The sequence below is a fragment of the Melopsittacus undulatus genome, chromosome 2, assembly GCF_012275295.1.
Source record: "Melopsittacus undulatus isolate bMelUnd1 chromosome 2, bMelUnd1.mat.Z, whole genome shotgun sequence".
Lineage (NCBI taxonomy): Eukaryota > Metazoa > Chordata > Aves > Psittaciformes > Psittaculidae > Melopsittacus > Melopsittacus undulatus.
In genome coordinates this window covers 20297398-20324461 of record NC_047528.1, presented here as the reverse complement: position 1 = coordinate 20324461, position 27064 = coordinate 20297398, and the positions used below count along the sequence as shown (strand labels likewise).

Here is a 27064-nt window from a genome sequence, read left to right as displayed (position 1 = left end):
ATGGCACTTGTGAGTTAATGTAGTTAGTCTGGAGACCCTTTGGTGTGTAAAATGTGTGTTAGGGCTGCAGTGCTTCATACACCCCTGTCCTCGAGTCACACACACACAGAGTGTGCCCAATGCTCTCAGTTATATCAGTTCTGCCATGAAACTGCATCACCCTCTCACCCTTGCTCTAGGTCAGGTCGGGAAGCATTATTTACCACATATTATTTATACAGGAATCCTCTATGCACATTTTGTATAAGCTGGACACCCAGACCTGGGGTGTCAGGGGAGTCCTAGGGCTGACTGCTTGCTCTGAGTTAGAAAAGCAGAAGTCAAGGTTCTAATTTTGGCTCTGCCACTGTTTTGGTCTGGCTGTGCCTGTACAGAGAAGCAGCTGCTCCTCTTGCCTTGCCCACGCTGCCATCCTGCAGAGCTGAGGCAGGGAGCTGCAGGAAGACTGACGGCTGTACCCAGCTCTCACAGTGACATGTGGGTGGGTTAGTTTGAAAACACAGCAGCAGACCTTGGTCTTGGCAGAGTGACATTGCCCCATAAATGTCAAGGTTTTGGTCACTGAAGTGTTGACAGAAATTATCTTGTGTTATATTTTGTTGTCCCTGCCCATTGCAGAGGAGTGCAACTAGATGGTCTTTTCCAACACAAACTATTATCTTATTCTATTCTATTGTTGCAGGAAAGCCCAAAATAAAGATGCAGTGGCTGTTCAAGCAAATCTCCTGCGTCGCTGACAGTTACCCTGCCTCATCCTGGGTTTGGAGGAACTGTCCTAAGCTGAACTCATCCAAGTAAATACATTTCCCTCTTTTTTATTCATTGCAAATACCATATCTGATCTATCATTGGTTAAATGAAGACTGGCTTATAAAAAAACAAGTGTAAAATGGACCTTCGACCATTTGTACAAGGGGCCATGGTGATACACTCCAGGGGATCACCAAAACTAGAGAAAGCTTTCCATTTTTTTTTTATTGTCATGAAATGAAGTCTATAAAGATGTGTATCTCAGGCTCTTTACAGTGAAATAAACCCCACAGGGTTTATAGCAACAGTCAGGCAGCTACAAAGTCCAATCTGAGTTTTCCTCTTGGCCTGTCAAAGGTACACAGGTATTCAGGGAATGAATTGGTTAATACAGGCTTGACTAATTAGGTAAGCTTTGATTAATACAGCTGTTACAGTGACCTATTACCAAAGCTAGTAAAGTCAGTGTACTGGTTTTGGCTTAGGTAGAATTTTCTCCACAGTAGCTGGTGTGGGGCTGTGCTTCAGGTTTGTGCTGGAAACAGTGCTCATAATTCAGGGTTGTTTTAGTAGCTGCTGAGCAGTGCTTACACAGAGCCAAGCCCTTTTCTGCTTCTCACACAACCCCAACAGCGAGTGAGCTGGGGGTGTGCGAGGAGCTGGGAGAGGACACAGCCAGGACAGCTGATCCCAGCTGATCAAAGGGATATACCAGACTGTATGATGTCATGCTCAGCATGTGTCGTGGTTTAAACCAAGTCCCCCAACTCCCGGATAGTTAGGAGGGAGAATCCAAGGAATGTAGCCCCCATGGATTGAGATAAGCACAGTTTAATAGCTAACGCATAACACAATAATAATGATACAGCCAATAACAAGCGAAAAGTATACAACATCCCACCAGCCACCGACCCATAACTCACTCCACCCTGCCCGGCCGAGCACCATGTGCTCCCTCCTCCATTTTCCTCCAGAGCTCCAGCTCTCTCTCTCCCAGTTGCATCCTGGGCATCACATGCTATGGTATGGAATACCTCATTGACTAGCCTGGGTCAGGTGTCCTGTCTCTCCTTCCTCCCGGCCTCCCCTCCTCCACCTGGCTGGAAAAAAAACCTTGAACAAAAACACCCTCAAAACATGCTCGCTATCAAGCAACTGTTCCCAGCCCAGAAGTCAAAACACAGCACTGCACCAGCTACAAGAAGGAGAAAAATGACTGCCACGGCTGAACCCATGACAGCATGTAAACCTGGGGAAGAAGGAGGAAGGGGGAAATTTGGAGTGATGGCTTTTGCTTTACCTGTTAAACAGTCTTTATCTCAGCCCACGAGTTTTCTCACTTTTACTCTGCTAATTCTCCATCCCATGGTGGAGAGTGAGTGAGCAGCTCTGTGGGGCTTCCTTACTGGCTGGGGTTAAACTGTGACACTCAGTGAGTGTTTCTATTTCCTCTATTTATTTGAGGCAATGAGTCAGGCCCTAAAATTTCAAAGGATGCTGAAACATCTTTGAGCTGTTTTATAAAGCCTGCAGTTTTTATTTAGATATTCAAAAAAATAATATTCCCATGCTGCAGAAAAGTATTAAGTCGAAGTACCTTTTGGAATATTGTATAAAAAGCTCTACGTATTTTAAGCAGACATTAAAAACAAAATATATAGATGATTTTCTTATCCATAGCTCTGAAAAGGCTTCCTAACATTGATCTGTGCAGAAATGGAAGAGGAAAGAAAACAGTGATTTTAAAATAGTCCTTAAATCAGCTTTCTGGAAAGAAAATGCTGTGACATTTCTTTTCTTGGGAACTTCCACATACAGAAGTTAGTGCTTTATGTAGAGCTGAATTAATTTTATTTACTTACCTCTTCATTTATTTGTGTGACAGTAAATTAGTAAGCTGATAAATGATAGAAAAGCTAAATAAACAATAAAATAATCTCTGTGGAGGCTTACTTTCCCTTGAGTATAATGTTCCCTCTTTCTATGTATCAGGTCCTAAATAAGTCATTAATACAGTGTAGATGCTCTCCACTATCAGTGAGAGAAACTTTTCATTGAAATCCTATAGTTGTGAATGCCCCATCCCTGGCAGTATTCAAGGCCAGGTTGGACAGAGCCTTGGGTGATACGGTTTAGTGTGAGGTGTCCCTGCCAATGGCAGGGGGGTTGGAACTAGATGATGATAAGGTCCTTTCCAGCACAAATTACTCTATGATTCTAAATCACACACCTGCAGTGAAAGGAGTTAGAACTTTACTACTGGTTCATTTTGTATTTTTTGTTTTAGTAGGGGCTTGTTTGGAGCTGCTCCATTTTTTGAGTATTTGCAGTAACGGTGAAATCAGTGGGAGTAGATGTGCATGGGGATTGTGTCAGCTGTGAAACTCTGGAGATCTCAATGGTTAAGTGGTGCAGGTGCCCTGCCAGGGCAGTGGTGGGACTGAGAGTATGCCCAGTGTAGGAGATAGGGAGCCCTGCTCAACCCCTGCAGGCCCCATCATGTCCATCACCAAAAATGAGACTGGCAACTGCTCTGAAGCCTCACTCTAACATTGACAAATAAAATCCAATCCTGTGTATCCCTCCCTCTATCCCTCCTAGCACAAACATATCACACAAGACATGTTTTAAAACATCCACCTTCTACCCTGGAAAATTCCATCATGAGCCAGAAATCAGAACAGGTCTGCTTTCTTTTTCAGCTGTACAGAAGAAATCACTGAGGGGATTCACAACTTGTTACCTGAGAGGAGATCCCTGGGGTCATGGATTTCAAGCAGTACTTTAGATGTAAAGGAGACAGCAACAACCTTCTCTGTGGAGTGCTGTGCAAACAATTCTGCTGGTTCCTCCTGTGAAAAGACTTTCATTAATCTGTCAGGTACCATAAAACAGTGTTTTAGCACAGGTTTTCTCAATTAAAGCTGTCATTATAGATCTCATGCTATTTTATGCCTGGCTAAATGGCTGACCATGCCATGGCATTGCAGGTAAAATGCAAGTGCTGTTTGTATACACTGTGGGAAACAGTGGATGAATGGGTGACTCAGGTCTCTTTTCTCTGATGCCAAAGTGGGGGCCTCCCTCATTAAAATGAGCAGAAATGTCACACAAATATGAAGTGCTGAATAGAGCCATGGCAATGTTGGGGTCTACTGTTTTGTTTCATCTTAGTAATCCCTAACTGAACCAGGAAGGCATCAGCTTTGGGAAGAGCTGAAGCCACTTTGGTAGCTGGCAGATGTTGGCCTTTGTTCCTCTCCTTGAGGTCACCATGGTGCTGACAGAAATGCCCATGGGAGCTCTCCTCACCCCATGGGGGTCATTGCATACCTAAGCAAGAGTGTGACTGAGCCAACAGAGACACTCAAGAGTCAGCCCCTGTGTGGGAAGCAGGAGTGAGGACTGCGCAAAAGGCCTTAAACTGCGGGTTCTCCTTGTACCTTTAGCTGTACACACAAAGCTCTGATTCAATGAGCAGTAATACGTATCTCTTAAAGTTGCAGGAGCTGTTTCTCCTCCCCTGGACAGTACTTCCTTCTACGTCTCTGTTGGATTTTTCCTCTTATTGATCACTTTCCTGTTTATACTAATTTTTCATAAATACAAAAAGGTAAAAGCAAGTATGAATACCCACCCCTTCTTCTGTTGTTCCTACCAGGCTGTTTCTCCTTCTCTGAGACTTATTCCACTGTTGGTTTTCTTTATCTTCCAAAGCAATTTAGATATGAAAGCCAGTTGCAAATGATTCACATCATAGGTCCATCGGATAACGAGTATATCTACATTGACTTCAGAGAATTTGAATATGATCTCAAATGGGAATTTCCCAGGGAAAATCTGGAGTTTGGTGAGCAGTCCATAACGCAAACCCCAGTGCTGGTAGCCTGTGCTGTACCAACTGTGAATAATATTGGCATAATGTGTCTTTTAGGACAGGTCCTTGGTTCTGGCGCTTTTGGGAAAGTGGTAAATGCAACAGCTTATGGAATTAGCAATGCAGGAGATTCAGTCCAGGTTGCAGTCAAAATGCTAAAAGGTATGATAAACTCTGCGTGCCTATTACAAGCAAGGATGTATTCTAGCGGTTCCAAAGCGGAAGTGGTGCTGGAAATCCCTTTATATACAAACTTCTACCAGTTACACCTCACAAATACTTCATTTAAAAATCCTGTTTCAGTTTGGAAAGGTACTGCTGAAGTGCCCTCTTCCTGTAGCATGTCCTACACAACAGAGGTCTGCATTGTGTGTGGAAAGATGGAACTGCTCTGCTCCAAAGAGAATGAATGCAAATTCATAGTGCAGGTTAGCCTGCTGGTCACCTTGGTGACTCTGTGGACTATGGTGTAAGATCCCTTTGTCTTGTAGTGCTATCTAGCTGTTGTACTCCCTTCGCCTCCTGTGCCTGAGGTAGCTTGTTTGCAAAACTCCCAGCACATCTTCCCGTAGTCTTTTCTTCCTGATGGCAAAGCAATTTTTTCCATCTCTCCTTATGGGTCAGGCTTATTAGATCTCTAATACTCCTTGCTGCTTAGCTCTGGCCTCTCTCCAAACTGTTGTAATGCCTCACAAAAGCAGTGCCCAGGAGTGAGCCTCCCTGGCAGCAGGCAGAGGAGGAAGGCTGCCTTGCTGTGTCCCAAGTACCACATAGAATCATAGAATCATTTAGATTGAAAAAAGACCTTAAAGATCACTGAGTCCAACCATTAACCTAACACTGCCAAGCCCATCACTAAACCCTGTCACTCAGTGCCACATCTACATCATCCAGGGATGATAACTCAACCTCTTTCCTGTGCAACCTGTTCCAGTGCTTGACAACCCTTCCAATAAAGAAATTTTTCCTAATATCCAGTCTAAACTTTCTCTGGTGCAACATGAGGCTGTTCCTCTCATCCTATCACTTGGTACTTGAGAAAGGAGACCAATGGCCACCTCATCCACTCATTGATATATTGGTAGCTGCACCAGCACCCTACTCCATACAGCACCTTCCTGCCAGAACTGCCATCCAGCTCTTCATCCCCTAAGCTTCATGCTTCTTTGGTCCACTCCTTTGTAGCTGTCCTTATGGAAGCTCAACTTGATAATTTTGGTTCACATCCCAAGCTCACTAATATCATGAAGACCAAATGCTTGCTGAAAAAAAAAGCCTAAAGCTATTACTGAAACACACAGTTTTCCTTAGCTATTGGATTGCAACTGGTTGCATGCCATATGGCTGTTAAGACATTTTTCTCTTACCAACAGGGTTGACTGCCATTTTCTCTGTGCTTGTGAAAACCTTAATAATTGCTGTTATTCCTTGTCAGCCCAAGAATAACAAATACTAACATTTTATGACTGCTTTCCCAAACATTCAAATGACCCATGCCCACACACACGTAGTTTCCACCTTTGGCTAAATATTTTTATACCGTACAACAATTTTTTAGGATGTTCCCAAGTGTACTGTTAGTCCAATGAATTTGAAATGAAGACTTGTGTGTAACAAAGCATCACAACCATTTGCATTTTTATTTCTTTGCTGGAGATTTCCGAATCTTTGTTATTACTTTTACAGAAAAACCTGATGCTTCAGAAAAAGATGCTCTAATGTCTGAGCTGAAAATGATGACTCATATTGGAAGCCATGAAAATATTGTGAACCTACTAGGAGCTTGTACTGTGTCAGGTAACTTGCAATTCTAGAAAGGTACCAATTGAAACCTCCAGAATAACAAGGACTCCTGAACAGAAAAGAAGTATCAAAAACTGATCTTTGAAAGCAGTATTAAAAACATCCAAGACACACTTAATCGCCTGCTGTTTCTCAGGCTGCTGTTTCTCTCTTCATCCCAAATCCTGTCTTTGCCCAAACAATTTTGCTTTTCTGTGCTGATCCAAAACAATGAAAATGAGCTGAAAGTGAAGTTAAGGCCATGCATGTGTACAGAAATTAGTGCTTTCTCATTGAACCTGCATGAAGTGATACAACAACCCTTCTGTAGAAGAGGTTTTCATGTTACAGTGGTGATGGCACTGATATGAGTTAGTTTATTAAGTGAAAAGAACAATCTTATCTGGTGTAAGGTACTTTTGTACCCCCATGGTTATGTTCATATAACAAATTTTAATTTGTTTTTTTTTAATCGTGGCTCCCCAAATAGTGAAGTTGGAGAAAGAAAGGGGAAAATGTCTGCAAAATAGACAGGAAAGAAAAGAATTGAAAAAGAGCAGGGATGGGGGTGACACCCAAAGGAAGGAGAGAAGTGAATAATGAAAAGAGGTAAAACTGGGGAAGGAAGATACGTGGGATGCTTAATACCGATTAGTTCTGAGAGAAGATGTGGCATTATTAGGGCTTTAATGGGGAGAGTGCCATAGATAGGAGGAGGCATTTACATCTCCAACTATTTCAGGACCAATCTACTTGATATTTGAATACTGTTGCTATGGTGACCTTTTGAACTACTTAAGAAGCAAGAGAGAAGAGTTTCACCGGACATTGGCATATGTTTTTAAACAGCACAACTTCACCTTTTACCACAATATTCATTTGAACCAAAATTCCAGGTAAAGCATTCAGCAGCAGTTTAATGCTTTATAAACAAGTGTCTCATTTTAAGCTGTGTTCTCAGCTGTGCTGTAAGTTGCTGAAATCACTGAATTCATGAGAATGCGTCTTCACATAAGCAGTGCCTTAGGAAGGAACTGAGATTTGATTCTCCCTATGATGTTCTTCACACTGGACTGCAAAAGACAAGTAATATCTTATTCTCTTTCCACATTTGAGAAGACTCATGTCTGTGCCCAATTTTTAATGCCAATAACTGATCATGCTTTTTTACTGCAAAAAATAGTTTATATGCAGAAGATTATGTGATATACTGTGTGTAACCTTTGAAAATGTGTCACCCACTCCAGGAAGGGAACTCACCTCAAGTATAGTGTCAATGCAGCCCTATGGAGCGAAGATGAATTTGAAGTCACACAAAGTCAAAACATAAATGTGGCATCTGGGTCAAATGGGATTGTGCTGCCTTCTGAGGAAGGTAATTGCTTCTATCTCTAGTAATTCTGTTACCATTGTATTTATTATATTATTGCTCTAACTAGACAAGATTCAGTGACATGGGAGGCCCCTTTCTATCATATGCCTCTGTTCCCTTCTAGCAGGAATTTTGCTGGAGAAGGATTCAACAACACTTAAGATGAGAGGTTTATGTTTCTCAGTATTTTTTGTGCAAATACTCATGCATAGTATTGGCATGAAAATATTCTTTCCTCTACTTTGTGTATGAACAAAGGTTGCAAAGGATGGATGCTCTTTGTGATGCTGTCCTTGGTAGGAGCATGTGAAAATCCTTACGGCAATCAATGGAATTAACTGGATAGTAAGGAAGCCCATGGAAAACTCATACTTCTGGTTATTTTTTACAGATGAAATTAGACGTGAAAGCAGACCGATGGATGAAGAGGAGGACTTTAATGTGCTCACTTTTGAAGACCTTCTTTGCTTCTCTTACCAAGTTGCCAAAGGAATGGAGTTTCTTGAATCCAAATCGGTATGATGAAGGATAGCAAATTGTTTAGAGAGGAAAGGAAGCAAAAACAGGTCAGTCAGACTGAAGAACAGAGCCACTCAGTGGCAGGTTGGGACTATGCCTCCTTCCCTGGCTTTACAGCGAAGACTCGATTGCAGCTTTAGAAATGACCCTGAGTAAGCAGTGGCTACACTGCACACTTCTACCTGCTCTGGCCCTGTCCCCCTGCCAGGACAACCAGGGACTGCCCAGCTTGCTCATTCTCCAAACTGTTTACGTGGAAGGAGGCACCAGTTCAGGGAACTCTCTCTGAGACAAGGAAATTATCTTTTTCTGATACCAAATGCTGCAGTGCTAACCTTCCTTTCTCTTCTAAGTGCATTCACAGAGACCTCGCTGCCCGAAATGTACTTGTGACCCATGGAAAAGTGTTGAAAATATGTGACTTTGGCCTTGCCAGAGACATAATGAATGACTCCAACTACATTGTCAGGGGCAATGTAAGTTCCTGCGTGCTCTCTGTTTTTCATACCATTGTAAAAATGACAAGGAACCAAGAAAGTGAAGCCTTTCATTTTCAAATTCCATGTTAGCTTTATGGGTAGCTGTACAGAGAGTGCAGAAATCTCACGTTTTCCTGCTCTTGGCAAATGCAAATTCTCAGCTTATAATTAATATGATCAAGCTAATACTGTAAATGGGATGGTACCCACATGCTTTCTGAAGCACAGTGAAAATCCATTGATAGAAGTGCTGCGAATTTTTTACTGTTACACACAACAATAATACAGGATCAATAGCATAAGGGGGGAGTACACCAGATTGTCTGGCTATAGGAAGAAGTATTGTGTGGATATCTTTATCTGCACTACTCCCTCTGGAAGTCAGAGGAGAGAAGAAGGTTCTTCCAGGGTTGAGCCCATCTCTTCCTCAAATAGTCATCTAAAATGGATGAGATGAACTGGCTTCATAGAAGTGCCTGTTTCTCTCTATAAGGGAAATTCAAAGGGGCTACAGAAACAGGTCCGGCTTTTCACGTAGCAGACATGAACTGATCCTACTCAAGCACTGTGAACTACAGTGAGTCATCAACAAAGCCTGTGTCACACCATGACTTGGCCTCCTTTCCCCCTGTCTGTACAGGCTCGTTTGCCAGTTAAATGGATGGCTCCTGAAAGCTTATTCGAGAGGACATACACAATGAAGAGTGATGTCTGGTCTTACGGAATATTACTATGGGAAATATTCTCTTTGGGTATGTTCTGTAACACAACAGAAAAGCTGCACTTGGTGGCAGTTTCTGAATTAACATGCATTCTCGGATGTTGTCCACAGGTGTAAATCCCTACCCTGGGATTCCGGTTGATACAAACTTCTACAAATTAATACAAAGTGGATTTAAAATGGACCAGCCATATTATGCTACAAAAGACGTGTAAGTGTATTTCCTGAGTGATGGACAGCATGGGAATTTAAATTTATTAAACCACTGTTTGTATGTACACCATACCTTGTTCAGGAAAAGCTGCAAAAGGTGAGATCTTCCCCTACCTCTGGCTGCTTGATCCTGCAGGTTTTATCCTAATGCAGAAGTGATCAACACAAAAGGTTACATGGCCTTCCTTTCACAGGGAACTTCTCATTCTCAGGTCACAGACTTCTTTTCTTTTTTGCAAAAGCTATGTTACACCAAATACATTTGGATATTAAACGAATCTTTGGTGATTTTTTCCAAACTTTCTTTTTTTATTATTTTCTTTTAATTGAGCTTTAGCATGTTTCATTCAGTTCCAGGAGGACAGGGATGCTCTTAAAGGAAAAACCCTGTTAAGGAAGGGAGCTCTTCCTGTGCCCTCAGCACACGGTTTTTAGCTTGTGCCTCTGTGCCTGAATGAACTCTGCCTAGAGGTGGACCACAGGGAGCAATAGAAGAGAAGGTGATAGGGAGCTACAAGACCCAGAGCATGAAGGAAAAGGAATAACTTTGGGCTGCCTGAGCTCTTTCAGCAGACATCTCAGAGGTGGTCTAGGGACTAAGTACCTTGCTATGGCACAATACTGTTTTTATCCTCTCCGTGTAAAGAATGTAATGGCATCAAAGGTGACTCTGACAGACTGACCCATGAAATATTGTAGTGGGGCTTATAAATACCAAGGAACCTACTGACCTAGTAAGTTTACAAGGGACTGCACTGGTCCCTGTTGAAACTGCAAAATTGGGCACCTTTCCATATAATCATTCTGGTGCCCCATGATTCCCATTCAGATTCTGCACTTCCATGTAGTTACTTACAGAGAGTCCAGCAGCTAACATGTTTTCTGTATCACCTCTTTGCTCCTGCAGCTATTGCGTGATGCAGTCCTGTTGGGACCTTGACTCCAGAAAGAGACCCTCTTTTTCCCGACTGGTTTCCTCTCTTGCCTGTCAGCTGGCTGAGGCAGAAGGAGCAGTAAGTAAACACAGAAAAAAGAAAATGTTACTTTTCTTTTACTTTCTTTTTTTTTCCTGGCCCCATAGATCACAATTAGCTGATAGTCTTCTGGTTTCTATTCAAGTGCACCAGTGAGTTATGGATACATTGCCCATGGATCTATGTAAGAGTTCAGGGGATTTTTTGCTGTCATGGGAAGAAATCCTGACCTCCCTGATGAGGATTTCTTTCCTCCAGCTGTCTGCACCAGGACTCTGGAAGGCTGAAATCTCTCAGCCTGTGCTATGGGAATGTGTTTCACTTGTGAAGGAGCCAGTGCATTTGGCTTTGGTGATGCTGATAGCTGCCATGGGAGAGGAGCTGAGCCTGGGCCACCAGCCAGGGATCTCATGGGGAGCCCACCATAGGTGTGTGCTGCCACATCCTCACAGAGGGAGGGCAGTATGTCATTCTCAAAGTCATACTTCATCCTTACCAGATGATGATCTCTTCCTCAGGGAGGATAAGCAACTCCTTTTAAACTACTGATTCCTACCTGGGTATCCACCCTGGGCTGGACACACAGTTTCCCAGTGCAGTGTCCTTGTGAACCTTCTGGGGTATGGAGAACTATGAATGACGCTTGCCTTTGCAGCCTTGAGCGTCCCTGCAAGCTGGTAGCCTGGCAGAACCTGCTGAGCACAGAGGTGAACTAATGAGCAACTTCAAAGCACTGTACCTAGAAAAAAAATCCCCTTTTGCAGACCACTGCCCTTCCTCAACCCAGCTCTTTGTGGCTGGGCAATATCCATCTGTGGCCTGGACTCCGCCTGGAGTCAGTGGGAAGTAAATGGGCAGGTATGAGCACGACTCTCCCTCAAGAGAAGGCAGACTATACCTAACAAGTGCCTGCTTCACAGAATCACAGAATCCCAAGGGTTGGAAGGGACCTCGAAAGATCACCTAGTCCAACCCCCCTGTAAGAGCAGGGTAACCTACAGTACATCACACAGGAACTTGTCCAGGCAGGCCTTGAATATCAGGGAGAAAAGGAGTCTTCCAAGTACAATGAGTAATAACAGAGGGTATCTTTTATTTCCTTGTTCCAACTCTAGGTTTACCAAAATATGAAGAAAAATATTTCCACACACAATTCCAGCATCAAAACTAAACCACATGTAAGTAAGGATAAGAAATCTCTGCTATCCCCAACTGTGCTCCAGCATGAAGCATCTCAGGTTGAAAAATAATCTGGGTTATGGATTTGATCCCAGTATTTTCATAAATTCCATGTAGCATAAATGTATTATAACACCACTAAGAAGATAAAATGTTACCAACCACTGCTCCATTCACATTTCTTATGGGACAGCCTATATTTATGTCACTTTGAGGAGAAGACTCAATTCATTCCTTTGAATTCAGCAAACACATTTATTGCAGACAGAAGCAACGGTCTTTTCAACTTATCTTTGGAGATCTCTTTTCCCACTTTTATGTAAATAATGTCTAATCAATGCATTGAATTCTGACTTTTCTTGCCATATGACAAGCAAGCACAAGAAAATATACGGTTTTTTTAGTTAATGTTTACAACATGGACTATACATCTAAAGAGAGCTTGGTGTGATTCCCAGAAGTGCTACTCACATCCTCATCTCCAGATGTCAGTGAGCTGGAAGAAAAGGCTATTGGAGTATCCAGCTTTAGACACCAGAATTTAAAAGTATCAGTCCTGTTTTACAAGGAACTGTAAATCTGAGTGTGTATAACTGTCTTATCCTGGATAATTGCTGTGAAGTTCCCAATAGATGTCAAGTTCATGTGAGTTCACTTCACTGAGCTTTAGGTACTCGGGTGATCTCTAGCTGTCCAGGCTACATTCCATATCTGCTGATGACAGGCACTTACAAGGTGTGATTCTTTTATACCTAAAATAAGCATCTAAAGCAAGCAGAAAGAGTGATATTTGGAGATGACCTTCTGCCTCCCTGGTCTCAAAAATTCAGGTATCAGTTTCTGACTGAAAGTCTCACTTCAACTGCATTATAGCTAATTCCATTCTTTGGGCTTTTTGTGTTTAATAACAAATAAAAATGTTTCATTTTAAAGAAATTATCTTCTGTAGCAATTTAGGAGTGTAATAACATCACTCCCAATTCCCAGAAGTCATCCTGTGGGTATGAACCCAGCTGCAATAAAATGAGAGTATGTCTCTTTAAACTTCTCCCTGACTCCCAGGACAATAACCAGAGGCTTGATGGTTTTTTTAATATAGAAAAAAGGACGTTATTTTCATTATGTGGTTTGGGGATTTGTAAATGCAGCTTTCATAATGACTAACAGAATACATTTGTCTTTATCACAGTGAATCAAGATGAGAATATTCTGGTTAATAGTTTTCTTTTCCATTTTACAAGAGGTTAACCACACTTAGAATTTTCACTGTCAAGTCTTCTAATTTAATAACTATTTGATAGAGTATGGTATGACATAAATTGAGCTGCTTTTTACTAATATTGTCTGAAAATAATGGATGTGTTAAAACAGCAATTATGATTTGTATATTTTTGTTAACATGGTTGAATTTGCAAGGGAACATTGATTTTTTTAATCAGATATAAACTGTTGAAGAATAATTTGGAAATATAAAGATAGCAATAAAACTTTTAACACTGCATTTTCTGGAAAATATATCTGACTCTTAACATACTCATAGCACAGTTTCAAAGTGTTCAACAATGAGATGTCACTGTTTAGCACCATTAACACACAACCTGCACCAGCTGGAAAATGGAAGTTAAGTGTCTTGTGCAGACAGGAGCTTTCAGCCTTCAGAGCTCAGAGGAGCTTGACATTGAACTGGTTGCATCCAAGCCTAGCTGGCCCTGGAAACTAAGCAGATGTGAACTTGGCTCATAGACGAGCAGATGGGAACTCCATGTGCTTTAAAACATGCCAGGGAGTTGTGTCAAATGTTTTTCCAAAAGATTAAAAAAGGAGTGGAGAGAGGTCATCTGGCTCCATCAAGACTGAAATTCAGGGATAAAAAGGGGAAGAAAGGGGACCTACAAGAAATCTGAAGAGGGTTTTTTCACAAGGGCATGTAGGGGTTGAACAAGGTGAATGGCTTTAAACTGAAAGAGAGTAGATTTAGATTAGATATTAGGAAGAAATTCTTAACTATGAGGGTGGTGAGACACTGGCACAGGTTGCCCAGAGAAGTTATGGCTGCCTCATCCCTGCAGTGTTCAAAGCCAGGTTGGATGGGTCTTTGAGCAATCTAATCTAGTAGAAGGTGACCATGCCTGTGACAGGGGGATTGGAACTAGATGAGCTTTACGGTCCCTTCCAACCCAAACCATCCTATGTTTCTATGACTATGAATAGAGAACCTTGGAGTTAACACAAACTCCCCTTGAGACACATGGGAAAAGCAGCTCAAGCAGCACAGCTCTCTGAGAATGTATAATCAGGAAAAAGACCCTCCTGTAAGGGCTGGTGTCCTGGGCTCAGCTCTAACAGTTATTTTTCTCTTTCCTAGTAGCTGGTGCAGTGCTGTGTTTGGGCTTCAGCCTGAGAACAATGCTGATAACACACCAATGCTTTAGTTGTTGGTCAGTAGCACTTATCCTGATCAAGGGCTTTTCAGTTTCTCATGCTCTACAGTGAGAAGGTGCACAAGGAACTGGGAGGAAGCAGAGACAGGACACCTGACCTGAACTAGTCAAAGGGGTGTTCCATACCATAGCACATCATGCCCAGTATATAAACCAGGGGGAGTCACCTGAAAGGGACTGATTGTTGCTTGGGTCAGACTGGGTGTTGATCAGCAGGTAGTGAGCAATTGTATTGTACATCACTTGTGTTTATTGGTTTCTTTTCCCCTTCCCCTTTTATTTATATATTCTCTCCCCTTATCATTGTTATTATCATTATTATCCCTTATTGTTATTGGTGGTAGTAGTAGTGGGTTTGTATTATACCTTAGTTACTGGACTGTTCTTATCTCAACGTGTGGGGTTTACATTCTTTGGATTCTCACTCCCATCCCACCTGAAGTGAGATGGAAATGGAAGGTTGATCAAGAGGCTGCATGCTTCTGGGTTGCCAGCTGGGCTTAAACCACAACAGCTGGACCCATGGAGGGTTGTGCATCTGCTTCTCTGTATGGCAGAGATGGATGGACCAAAGCTAAAGGAGCTATTCAGTGGCAAATAACATCTTTTGGGAGCACATTTCCTTTCCAGAATGCTTCCAACACAGCTTAGCAAAATGCTGATCTGCTCCTGAGGTTTGTGCAGAGTGACAGCCAGTGCTGTTTGAGGAGCTGTTTCATGATTCTGGAAGGAAAATGCACACATTTCTCTTGTTAGGATCCAGACCCCTGATCTGTGCCTCCAGGAGCATGTTCTCAGGAGAAAGTTCTGAATTTGAAGTGGAATGGAGAGAGTTAAGCTTGTTGAGACCTCTGGCAGGGGTATCATTAGTCTAAGGTACATGCATAAAGTTAGGCAGACACTGTCAAAGATTCAGCCACCAGAGGAAGAAGGGAATAGAAGGGGCTGAGGTCAATAAAAAGTGCTGAATCACAGAATCATTAGGGTTAGAAGGCACCTCTGGAGAGCATCTCATCCATCCCCCTGCCAAGGCAGGGCCACCTACAGCAGGTGACACAGGAACATGTCCAGGTGTTTTGAATGTTTCCAGAGAGGAAGACTCCACAACCTCCCTGGGTGGCATGTTCCAGTGCTCTGCCATCCTCAAAGTTCTTCCTCCTGTTGAGGTGAAATTTCTTGTGTTTTAATTTATGGCCATTGCTCCTCATCCTGTTGCTGGGCATCACTGAAAAGAGCTTGGCACCATCCTCCTGGCACCCACCTTTGAGACATTCATATGCATTAATGAGATCCCCTCTCAGTCTTCTCTTTTCTCAACTAAACAGGCCCAGCACCTACAATCTCTCCTCATAAGAGAAGCTCCAGACCCCTGATCATCCTTGCGGCCTCTACTGAACTCTGTCCAGCAGCTTGTCTTTCCTGTACTGAGGAGCCCAGAACTGGACATTGAACTCCAGATGTAGCCTCACTAGGACTGAGTAGAGGGGAAGAATGGAAAGCAGAGGGGGATAGAAAAGGGTACCGTGCCATCCTTGTTAGCAGTAAGAGAAACAAAGAACAAGATGTTGGCGGCTCAGACTCAAAGGTGGGATACGTTGAGGAATGTGCCCCAGTTTTCTTTCCCTTTTCCCTGGCGCGGGCAGCCCGGTGCCGAGGACGCCTCTCCGGGGCCACGGTCCCGGTCCTGCTGCCGGAGCCGGCACTAGGTGGAGCTCCGCCACCACCGCGGGCATCCCCTTGCCGGAGCTGCGGCGGCTGCAAGGGGCCGGGCCTGGGTCAGCCGCTGTGCCTGGAGCAGATGTGCCTGCGGGGATGGTAGTGCAGGCCCAAGGAATGAGCCAGGAACCAGTCAGCCTGCTCCTGCAGGGCGTTCTTCCAAAACACCGTGCCCACGTGTCACAGGAGCAGACATCAGAAAAAGAAGAGGTCCTCCTCTGCTCCGTTCAAAAGAAACTGAAGGGGTTTCTCCAACATGTCTCACCATCAGATTTGGGCTCTTTGAAGTCACTCTGGGAGGAGCTAGGGCTAACCATGTATTGAACCAGAAGAGGAGAGCAGAAGGGACCTTGTCATGCAGGCTAGTGGTGTTTTCCAATCCACATGTTCATGGTAGGATCTGTGAAAGGAGATGAAGAAATCCAAGGTTGAATTTGCTACAAAGCTATTTGCACACAAGTTACTTTTTCAAGAGGCTACACTTCTGCTGGAAAGCATTCTGGGGTTGCAGAAATCAAAGCTGGATTAGGGCATTCCCCAGGCAGCTGGGCATGGGGCACACCAAATATCAGTCCCTTCTCCAAAACACTGAACTGGGTCACTCATTGGCACGGGGCTCCCTCTTCCCGGCTGTGCTACTGAGTCGGTGCCTCCTTCCCTCCCCCATCAATGGCTAATTAATTAGGTCACAAAACGCAAACCTGCTTTAAAAAGAAGCACAAAAACACTCACTCAGACCTGTAGTTGAGGAGACCACAGAGTACTGTGGGATTTGTGCCCAGCTCCTTCTTACTCCTGCTGAGCACACTAGTGCTCAGTGAAGTTTCTTCCAGCCACACTGTCAGAGACCTAGGCCAGATTCATGCTTCCTGACATGCTTCCTGGGAATTATATAAAGAGGTGGGCTGCTGCGGATAGGGATCCTGCCTTACAAGACACTGCCACATTCAAATTTAGGGGTTTAATGCTGTGCTGGAAAACTGGGTATAGAAGGGCTGCTGAGCTACCCACGGCCGAGACAGGGCTGGTCCCCAAGAACTGAGCCAGCAGGTGAGTGGCCAGAGGAGGGCAGCGTGGGCACAGCTGGGAGCCTGGCCCTGAGTCTGGCCCTCCCCTTCACTCCTTTGGGAGTTCAGGCCAGGAAAACACGTGGTGAGGCTCTTCTTCCCTCCCAGGAACTAGGAGAAGCTGTGAGCAAATGGGAAGTGGTAGAGAGCCGTCAGGCACCCTTTTCTCCTTGGAGCTACAAGGACTGAGGGTTTGCTTGATTTGGAAGGAAAAGGTTTGCCCGTGGAGAAAGACAAGTATTTTCCTGCCTTCTTACAGCCCCAGAATAAAGGTCCCCTGTGGGAGCCTCAGCCTGCTTCCTGCCCAGACAAGTAAGCACTTGGCACCTGCCTGCTTGGACTCCCGCATTGCCTAGCATAAAATACTGCCCACAAAACACCATGACCCTGTAGGGATATGTACATTTACAGCCCTTGAAACCTTCGGCCTGGCAAACAGCAAACTGTCACAGAGTCACCCTGTGCCTCTGCTGACTGAACAGGTTTGCTGGGTCAGGCGGTGCTGTGAAGCAGGGGCTGAGAGAGGCTGTGGTGTGGGGCAGCCACCTCCTAGCGTATTGCCATGGAAAGCCCTGGAGAGAAGGATAAATGGGCAAGACTGAGGGGGGGGTGTTGGGACGACGGGATGGGACACGGCTACAGGATGTGCATCAACTCCCTGCCAGTATTACATTCCAAAGCTGGGAGATGAAGGAAATTAGTCAGAGAGGAAGGCAACGAAGATATCGGCCTCTCTATTGCCCCTGGGGGGTGGAATGGCCTGGGGTCTCTCAGGTGGCAAGCGTGTGCAAACCATTTTGCAGCTGGAATTTGATATTTTGCTTGGCATAGAGGTCAACACGTGCATTAGGTGGCACTGTCCCAACCGCTGGGACGGAGCTTGTGGTTTCCCTGGGATCTGTGTGGATTTCGGCGAGGTCTGGGGGAGAGTGACATCCTACACCCCTATCCGACCCGCCTGTGCCTCTCCACGGAGCCCAAACCTTGCTACTGGTTAGCACCGCACTCCTGCTGCATCACCCTGCCGAACGCCGCCGGGGCCACGCTGCAAGTCGAAGCAGATAACAGCGGCCCTGCGTGCTCCGGGGAGCGTCCGTACAGGGCGGTATGTGTCCCCAGGGACAGGGGCCGATAACACCCGAGCCCTGCGCTCCCCCCCCACCCCCCCCCCCGGGAGCAGGCCCACCGGAACCGTGCCGTCGGGGCCGCCCCGCGGGTGCGCTGTGCCGGTGACTCACAGCTCCCGTGACAGTACCAGGCCCCGGCCTCCCCAGGCTGGACATGCTGGCAGCGCCCGGGCACAGGAGCTCTGCAGGCGGTCCGGCCACACTGGTGCGGCTTTGCTTCCCCTTCCCACTTAAAAAAAGACACTTAAATAAAGATTTTAAATTCCATTCAAGGCTAGAATTCACCGCCCAGCAGAGGGGTACAATGGGGGAACCTGCACCAGCAACTTCCAAGGGAGAAGAGTAATGCCAAGCCCGTGTACATATAGTCAGGGAACGCCACTTGATCAGCCTCTGGTCCCCCTCGACACACTGAGCGTCTCTCCGGAAGGGTCTGGTTACTGGGCCGAGGGGCTGGGGACCCCCACCGGCCTATGGCTGCACGAAGCCTCCAGTGCATAACATGGCTGGTTTCCGCCCCTTCTCTGCTTAAGTTCCCTTTTTCCGGAGGAAAAGAGCTCAGCACCTGTGAGAAGCGGCAGGGCTGGCAGGGGCAGTGGAGCGGCCGGCGGCGGGGGCCAGGGCTTGCAGGACAAGGGTTCCCCCATCCTAACACAAGTGACCACCCCTCATCCTCCCCTGTCTCTGCTTCCTTCCCAGCAACGCAAATCCGCTCGGGAGCGAGCGTTTAGCATCTAACCCGCTCCTAGAGGCATGTGCTTAAACAAGCCGAGTATCAACCCTACGATAAAGTATTGGGTTATTCTGCAACGTAATCTACATCAAAGCCTCGGGGGCTGCCGGCTTGAAAAGATCCAAGATGTTTTCTGAGTCTTTATCGTGTCTGTGCTTAGGGGGAGTCATAAATTCCACAGGTCGGACTAACTAACACACGATTCCTCCTTCCCTTCTCCCTCCTCGGCCACCAAAGGGCTTTCCAGCAGGCTTTTTATTTTTCTTTTTTTTTTACCCCTGCAAACAAAGCTCCCTGTTCCCTGTCGTTAAAGTGGGGGAGAGGGGAGGATCCCCCAGCCCTGCCCGAGCTTCTCCTAAGTGACGGAAAAATAAATTCCTTAATCCAGAAAACGTTTAGAAATAAAGAAGGTGAATTCGCATCCCCGCAAGGGTACCGGCAAACCGGAGCGTTCGGTGGAGGGGGGATAGCTGGGACTGCGCGGCACTGGGATGTCTTCGGCCCGGGACGGGGTCTCCGGGCTGTACTACCCGCCCCATTACTCTCCAGCCCTCCCCAGCACTGGGCCATAGGTGACGATGGGCGCCGGCTCCGAAACGAGGTGTCTCAGATGCGGGCACCGGCCTCCGCCTCCCCGCGGGTCGAGGGCCGGACAGCGGGCAGGGAGCAGCTAGCAGCGGCATCCTGCCCCCGGAGTTCCTCACTCAATCACGCCGCTGACCTGACTCCCGCCACAGCAGGCAGATCCCCTCTGAAATTACTTATTCAACTCAAGAAATAAGAGTGGGGCTGGAGGAGGAAGGCGGGGAGCCCGGCTCCTGCCTGTGACAGGGCTTCTGTGAAAACCCTCTTCGGTGCGAGAAGCACTCAGAAATTGGGGGAGGGGGGAGGATAATAATAATAATAATTTAAATAATAATAATAAATAATTTAAATAATAATAATAAATAATTTAAAAATAATTTCCCTGAAAACGGTTTTCCGGATCAGGCACTTGTCACCTTGAGAGGAGTTAAGTCTCATTTTGCTTCTCAGGGTCTAACGAAATAGAAAAAAAACCGAAAGTAGTAAAAGGGGAGAGATCAGGGCTTTTCCGTACTCAAGTCCGGGGTCCGGTCCCTGGGTTCCCGCTCCTCTCCCGGGGCTGTGGCTCTGGGACCAAGTCGGAGGGAAGACCCAAGGCAGGGAAGGAGCGGGCAACTGTCAGAGCCGGCTCGGGAAACCTCCAGCATGCAGAATGGCGAAGAGAAAACGGAGAATTCCCGACAGAGAGAAATATTCCCTCGCCCCAAACCTCTCGGGAAGTTCCGATCGCTGGGAAGGGCTGGCGGGGGGATAAATCCTGCCCCACTCGCAAAGAAAGGAAGCCCAAGCAGTCCCTTAGGCTTCCTCTTATTTTAAAACAAGAGGGTCCCGGGGCAGAGCTTCCCCTCCCTGCCGCCGGGCACCTCTGCCGCTGGTGGGGAGCAGGGACAGCTCGGCAGCGGCGAGGGATGCTCCGGAGCATCTGTTCCCGGAGCAGTGGGCCTCGCCCCCTCCCCGGTGGGGAACGGCTAGCAGGGTCCGGTCTCCCAGGTGTTGCCCGTGCTAGGGGGGCACCTGGAATCACCGTCCGACGGGCAAAGGCAGAGCAGGACCGGAGAAGAGAGGAATTATGAGCTCGCTGTGAGGCTTGGTGCTGCTCAGAGCCCTGTTCTGCTTCTTCACTGAAGCTCAGGGCTCTCATCCTTTTCGGTGGTTCCCAGACCCGCCAGCTCGGACTGGTGTCGTATCTCATCCGAAAGCGCTGCAACCTGCTTGGCAGGGATTCACGGATGGAGACTTAAACAGCGAACAGTTCTGGTTTGGGGTTTGTCAGGCTTCTAGTGTGCTTTAATAGAACATGTTCAGAATTTTGTCATTTTAATGGCCCTTTCCTCCGTTTATGGCATCATCAAATTCACATCCAGATAGATCGGCTCTGTCGGTGCTTATCGGGAAAAGCGATTACACTGAAGGGACGCAGAGTTTCTTTTCCAGGATTACATTACAGCCTCCCTCTCGGAGACCGCTGGGGGCTGCCAGTCCCGCTCCTTCTCCCCGTTACCGGCGAGGCGAGGTGAGGTGTGAAGGTGGGAATGGGCAACAGAGAGAGAAATACCCCCCGGAAAAGGCGGCTGGCAACCGTCCTCGCATCCCTGCTCTGTTACGGGAGGGTCTCAACCACAGCCATCAAAGATAGTCTGCGAACGACAAGTGACAGTGTGGACGCAGGCATTGCGTTACCGGCTGTGGGCAGGGTGGGGGTGCCCCTTTCCTCACAGCCGGGGTACACACGGCGGATCCGAGCCGCCTCCCACGGTCTCTTCTTCGGGACAGACCCTTCGTCCTTCCTGCCTTGAGCACCCCGCTCCCCCAGGACCGCGGACATGGGACCCTCCCGGATAATTTAGATGTCGCTGAGTTATTCCCACTCGCCTTACAGCATAGCTTCGCGGCAGCCCCACGCCGGTACCAAGTGGCCCGGTGGAATAGGGGAAAGGAGAGGGAGATTTTCAGGGAGTGGGGGTAGGGAGATCTGCCTCTGCAGAGCTGAAGTCCGCCCTCTACTACAAAACGCCTCGTCTCAGAGGGACACTCCCCGATCTGCAAAACAGCCACCCACGGGGGAGGAAAAATACCCCTAGGACACGGTTATGTGGATCTCCTCACGTAAGACTCGAGACTCGCGCGGCCTGGATAGTCTGTGGGGAGCCCCCGCAGGACCCAGCCGCTGCCGCCTCCAGCGCCCGGGAGAGCCGTCAGGGACGGCCGGTGTAGGGCTGCTCCAACAGAACGCGCTTGGAAAAAGGGGGGAACGCTCCCGACTCCATCCATTTTTTCTCGGCGGGTGAAAGGTTTCCTCGCTGTGTCATGGGAAAAGATGCGAATATGCAAACGTTGTCCCGCATTGTCCCTGCTCAGGGTGAAAAGTTAAAGCATAAAAGCGGAGGGGGGAAGCTGAGAGGGGGTCGCCTCTTCAAAGGGGGCTGGCGGGGCCGAGGGAACCTACTGCCGCTTTCCCGGGAGCCGCCCTTCCATGGCCTGCATTTCCAGAGCGGTTCCAAGGCGTCGGAGAAGGGGGGGAAGCGTGAGTGGAGGGCAAGCCGCCGGTTTCCCCGTGGGCTCACCCCCTGAGGTGTCAGGTTCTAGGGGAGAAGATTGGTGGGGACCATCCCAAGGTTCAGTACTCAGGCCCCTGCGGGGGGGGAGGTGCTCGGGCCTAGTTGCAGCGGTGGGTACAAGGGCCGCGGGTGTTCGAGGAAAAGGCACCCCCAGTCCTCTCTCCTTCCCGGCAGCGGGGACCAGGTTGGGGTGGGCAGCGCCCGACGTCGGACCTCGACAGGCACACGCAGTGGGGAAGGAGGCAGCGCCTTCGGAGTGGGGATTTCTCCTCTTACCTCTCCTTCATCGCCCATGACCGAGTGGGAGCTGGTGGAAGGCGTTAGAAAAAGCAGTAGGCCATCGCAGTAGGGCTTGTTGCTTAAAACCACCACGACAAAATGGCTTTGTGGATTTTTAATCAAAACTCCCTCCTTCTCCGCCCCTTCCCCCCAGCCCCAAGCGCGGAGAAGAGTTGGTTAAAATGCTGCCTACAGATCGGCTGCGATACAGGGCTCCCATATTCCCACCCTCGCCCTTAGATCTCCCTCTCTGTCTTTTGCAAGTCTCTTGATTTCATCCTTTGAACCTGTGATTGGAGGTTAAAGTGCACCAGGTTGCAATGGAAGGAGGAAGCTCTTAAACAATAAAGGCTTGAATATTTAGCTGTGATCAGGTCGCTGCCCTCTCCTTATCTTTTTAAATGCAAATCGTCTTTTAGGGGTAGTAGCTATATACCCAGCGCCTCTCCACGTCACCTGCCTTTGGTGTGTCTGGGCCATTACTAATAGAGCCTTGTAAACAATCGTTAATCATGTAAGTGCTGCCGGCCATTGGATTCGGACCGGGAGAGCGGAGCGCGGAGCGCAGCGCGGGGCCGCGGCCCCTCCGCCTGCCCCCTCCCCGCCCCGGGCAGCCCGTCCCCAGGCAGCAGCCGCGCCGCTGCCAGAGCCCCGAGCAGCATGCGGAGAGCCGCCGCCGGGGCCCCGACAGCATGTACGTGAGCTACCTCCTGGAGAAGGACGGGCCCATGTACCCCGGCCCGGTGCGACACTCGGGGGGGCTCAACCTGGCGGCGCAGAACTTCGTGGGAGCCCCACAGTACGCGGACTACGGCGGCTACCATGTGAACCTCGACAGCGCCCAGTCACCCGGCCCGGCCTGGCCCGCACCCTATGCCGCCCCGCTCCGCGACGACTGGGGCGCCTACGGCCAAGGGGCTCCTCCGGCAGCCGCCGCCGTCCATGGCCTCAACGGCGGCTCCCCCGCTGCCGCCATGGCCTACAACCCCGCCGACTACCACCACCACCACCCGCACGCCCACCACCACGCCGGCCCCGCGCCCCACTGCTCTGCCGGGGTCATGCAGCCCCTCAACGCCGCCAACAACGCTGCCGCTGCTGCCGCTCCCGAGCCTCTGTCACCCGGCGGGCAGCGCCGGGGCCTCTGCGAGTGGATGAGGAAGCCGGCGCAGCCCCCGCTCAGCAGCCAGGGTAAGCCCGGGCCAGGGGTAGGCGGGCGGGCTGGGTGCAGCCCCGCCGACGGCTTCCGAGGAGCGCCGACGGCTCCCCGGATTACCGTGTGCAGGGCAAAGCGGCGGCGAGGGGGAAAGCCCCCCGGAACAAACCCGCTCGAGGGCCGGTCATCGGAAGAACGGGGTGGCCAGGCTCAGCCGACAGCCTGTCCGCGCTGCCGCGTTCGGCGTTCCGCGGAGCAGGGCGGGCAGTTGCAGGAGCGGCTCTGCCCCCCGCAACAGCGACTGCCGGCCTCGGAGCGCCGCTGCCCGGAGTTGCTCTTCTTCGGAGCAGAGCGGAATGGCTCGGGATCGCGGGGAAACACTCATTCTTCCTCCCCCTGCTCCGCTCGGCCGCTTATAGCCACTTAGAAGATTTTTATAACCAATTATAGTCATATAAATCATCGGCCGGTGTCGCTCCGCATTTGTTTCTGAGTCACTGGGCGCCTACTCTTCATTAAGGTCCCCGTGTGGCCATGCCTCCCGGGCGGCGACTGCACTGCCCCCGACCCTGCGGGCTGTGGCCGGTGGGCCCGGGAGGTGCGAGGGCGTGACAACCCCCCCAGCCGTAGTCCCCGGTGGCGAGAGGGCGGCCGTGGGCAGGACGGGGCAGGCCGTGGCCGGCGCCGTGCTCCCTTGTGATGTTAATATCCTCGCAGATCTCAGCTTTTATTTCCCCCCTGCATCCGCCCGGAGACATGCGTGTCCCCCCGCTTTGATATACGGCCTCCACGACTATTGTAGCCTTTTTCTTTTTTCTTTCCTTTTACTTGGTCTTTTTTATTTTTATATAGAGTGGCCGAAAAAAAGAAAGGGTGGCGACTTTCGCAGTAAATAACGAGTTCTGCCATTCCTCTCTCTTTCCCTTCCTTGTGCTCCGGCAGCGGGGCTCCCCAGGCGCCGTGGGGTGCGGGTCCCGGGCACACCCGCCTGCCGCGGGGAAGTCCCGGTGCCCCGGGGGCAGCCGCTAGCACCAGCTACGCCCCGGGTGGCGATGGCGGCGGAGCTCTCCCAGGCCCGTCGCGCTTCCCACAGCAGCCCGTGGAGTTCCCACAGTTTGGGCTTGTACGATGGTGGCCGGTCCCTTGTCTCCATTCAAATTCTGCCTTTGGAGACAGTGTTTATGTTAATGTGCAGGGCTGGGGGGATGAAAGCGCTTGCCGCCATTTGTTCAGTAGTGGTAATTTAAACAGAATGTGGCTGTCATTAAGGCTTTGAGAAGGGTTTTTCTTTGATAAAATCTCCTTGTCCTGCATTGTTTGGGATTGTGTTCCCTATTCACTGGCTCTGGGGAGTTTTCTCTGATCAGGCTTGTATCTTTACAGGGTGCTTTTGTTGTGGTTTGCAGAGAGTTTACCTGAACAAAGTCAGCCTGCTAGCCATTAAGCACCTTGGGGGCAGAGACTCTGCGCCTCGGCTCCCTGGGGAACGGGAGGGCCGGGGACACAACCAGTCAGACAAGAAACCCTCTGCAGAAGGGAGGTCACTGTTGCGGCTACGCGTATTCGTCGGCCCTCGCTGGCAATTGCCTTCGTTCGAATTTCGTTTGTTTTGTTTTCCAGTGGGATTTTTGAGCTCTAAAGCTGCACGTTCCAATTCTAGAGTCCCCGAGAAATCTCTTTATTCTCTGCCTCGAGGTCGGGGCTGAAACGGGGGTAGCCGGACAGGGCTCCTGGGGACCCGCGACGGCTGCTCCCTGTTCTCCTGCCTAGATCGGTGTTTCTCGTTTAGAACAGAAGCCCCGCGCCCTGAACAGGGCTTTTATTTCTTTTCCTTTTTCTCTTCTCTTTGCAAAAGGTCTGTTTTCATTAGGGAAGGCAAAACAAAACGAAAGCCAGCAACAAGGGCGCAACAAAGGTGTCCCAAGCGCAGTACGCGGGGTTGAGGCTGGGCACGGGCCGGCGGCAGGGCCGAGGTCCACGCCTGGCTTGTCCTTAACAGCCGACAGGCCGGGGATTTCTGTCCTGTGTCCCCAGCGAACTGTAGAACTGCTCTTGTCCCCATTGACCGCTGCGCTCAGCAGAGCCCCGGAAAGGGAGAGGCGAGCAGGGAGCTGGAAGGCAGGGTCCTGCTAGCCCCGCAACCTCAGAGGGGAGAGTCGCTCTCCACACCGGCCCTTTGGTTTGGGCTTTCCCAACCCCGTCTTTGTCCTCCGCAGTTAAAACCAGGACGAAAGACAAGTACCGCGTCGTGTACACCGACCACCAGCGGCTGGAGCTGGAGAAGGAGTTTCACTACAGCCGCTACATCACCATCAGGAGGAAAGCAGAGCTGGCCTCCAACCTGGGGCTGTCCGAGAGGCAGGTCTGTCCCACGAGTGCCTCTCCCCACGCCGCCACGGGGGCCGGGATGCTCTGGGATCGGGATGTGCGGGGTCGGGATGCGCGGAACAGGCATGCGCTCTCGGTGCGGGCCCCCCTGGATGTGGGATGTCCCCAGGGAAACACCCCCTTCATTCTCCTGTTCTACCTCCGGCAGGTGAAAATCTGGTTCCAGAACAGGCGGGCGAAGGAGAGGAAGATCAACAAGAAGAAGCTGCAGCAGGCGCAGCCCGGAGGAGCGGAGCCCCTCAGCCCCGGCGCCCCTCTGCAGGGTCCCTCAGCGGGAACGGCAGCCGCCGGTCTGGGCCCCGCCGCCCCGCAGTGACAGCGGCCTGGGACCGTGGCGCAGGGACTGCTGCTGGAGGGCACGGCAGAGCCGGGGCCAGGCCTGGCCAGGGGCACGGTGGGAGCCCCCTCCGCCCTCCCCATGCACTACAGCGCCCCGCGGGGCCGGCCGTGTGTACAGATGTACAGTGTATGTGTCTCGTCCTCCGGGGGAAGCGTGGCCATCTCTCTATTAATATTATTATTATTATGTTTGGGTTTTTTTACCCTGGAGTTTGTTAGATAAAAAGGGGGGCACTGCCTGACAGTCAGCCCCTGGTGAATCTCAGGGATCGGTCCGAAAGACCTTAGAAATGTTTTGGGCTAGCAATGAATTTTAACAAAAAACAAAATTAAAGCACATTTTTTTTTTTAATTTAATATTTTACTTTCTTCTTGCAACCAAGTGTCAGGAACGTATAAAATATTCACCTTGCCCTAAGGCCAGAACAGACAAGATAAGGTGCTGTTTAAGCATTCAGAAGTGAATTGGTTAATGTTAGACACTTGTAAAAGAGCCCATAAATCTGGTGCTGATAGTCAGCCAGCCAGATTTATTAGCCCTAGTGCAGAGAAATTGGAGGAATGAAGCCTCTTCTGAAAAAGGTGTTTTGTCATGCTGCAGTGAGCAGCTTTGTTTGTGTGTATGCCATGTCTGTCAGTTGAATTATGTGCTGTTCCTCACCTCCTTATACTTTCTTGCTTGTTTGGAGTTTTTTTCCAGTTAGTTTTCCAAAATCTCCTTGATTTAGTCAGCTTTATGTAGGCCTCATAGCAGCCCCACCAAGAGCAGAGATCCTCAGAAAGCCATGTGCTGTACCACAACCCACCTT

The 27064-nt window shown here is 49.0% G+C and overlaps 2 protein-coding genes across 2 annotated transcripts in view; both read left to right on the top strand.

Moving 5' to 3' along the window:
• Positions 1 to 11937, top strand: part of FLT3 (fms related receptor tyrosine kinase 3) — a 39901-nt gene extending 27964 nt beyond the window's left edge. Inside the window, exons 12-25 of the mRNA XM_034073034.1 lie at positions 683 to 794; positions 3453 to 3631; positions 4251 to 4363; positions 4468 to 4600; positions 4685 to 4789; positions 6314 to 6424; positions 7152 to 7305; positions 7657 to 7784; positions 8173 to 8297; positions 8654 to 8776; positions 9420 to 9531; positions 9612 to 9711; positions 10621 to 10726; positions 11803 to 11937. Coding sequence (XP_033928925.1) covers positions 683 to 794; positions 3453 to 3631; positions 4251 to 4363; positions 4468 to 4600; positions 4685 to 4789; positions 6314 to 6424; positions 7152 to 7305; positions 7657 to 7784; positions 8173 to 8297; positions 8654 to 8776; positions 9420 to 9531; positions 9612 to 9711; positions 10621 to 10726; positions 11803 to 11937 — 1736 coding nt within the window. The remainder of the gene's footprint in view (positions 1 to 682; positions 795 to 3452; positions 3632 to 4250; positions 4364 to 4467; positions 4601 to 4684; positions 4790 to 6313; positions 6425 to 7151; positions 7306 to 7656; positions 7785 to 8172; positions 8298 to 8653; positions 8777 to 9419; positions 9532 to 9611; positions 9712 to 10620; positions 10727 to 11802) is intronic.
• Positions 11938 to 23064: 11127 nt separating this feature from the next.
• On the top strand, positions 23065 to 26232 carry CDX2 (caudal type homeobox 2). Its single transcript, XM_034060114.1, has 3 exons — positions 23065 to 23563; positions 25745 to 25890; positions 26065 to 26232. Exons 1-3 carry the CDS (start codon positions 23065 to 23067, stop codon positions 26230 to 26232), a joined length of 813 nt encoding a protein of 270 aa, XP_033916005.1.
• Positions 26233 to 27064: the final 832 nt, after the last annotated feature.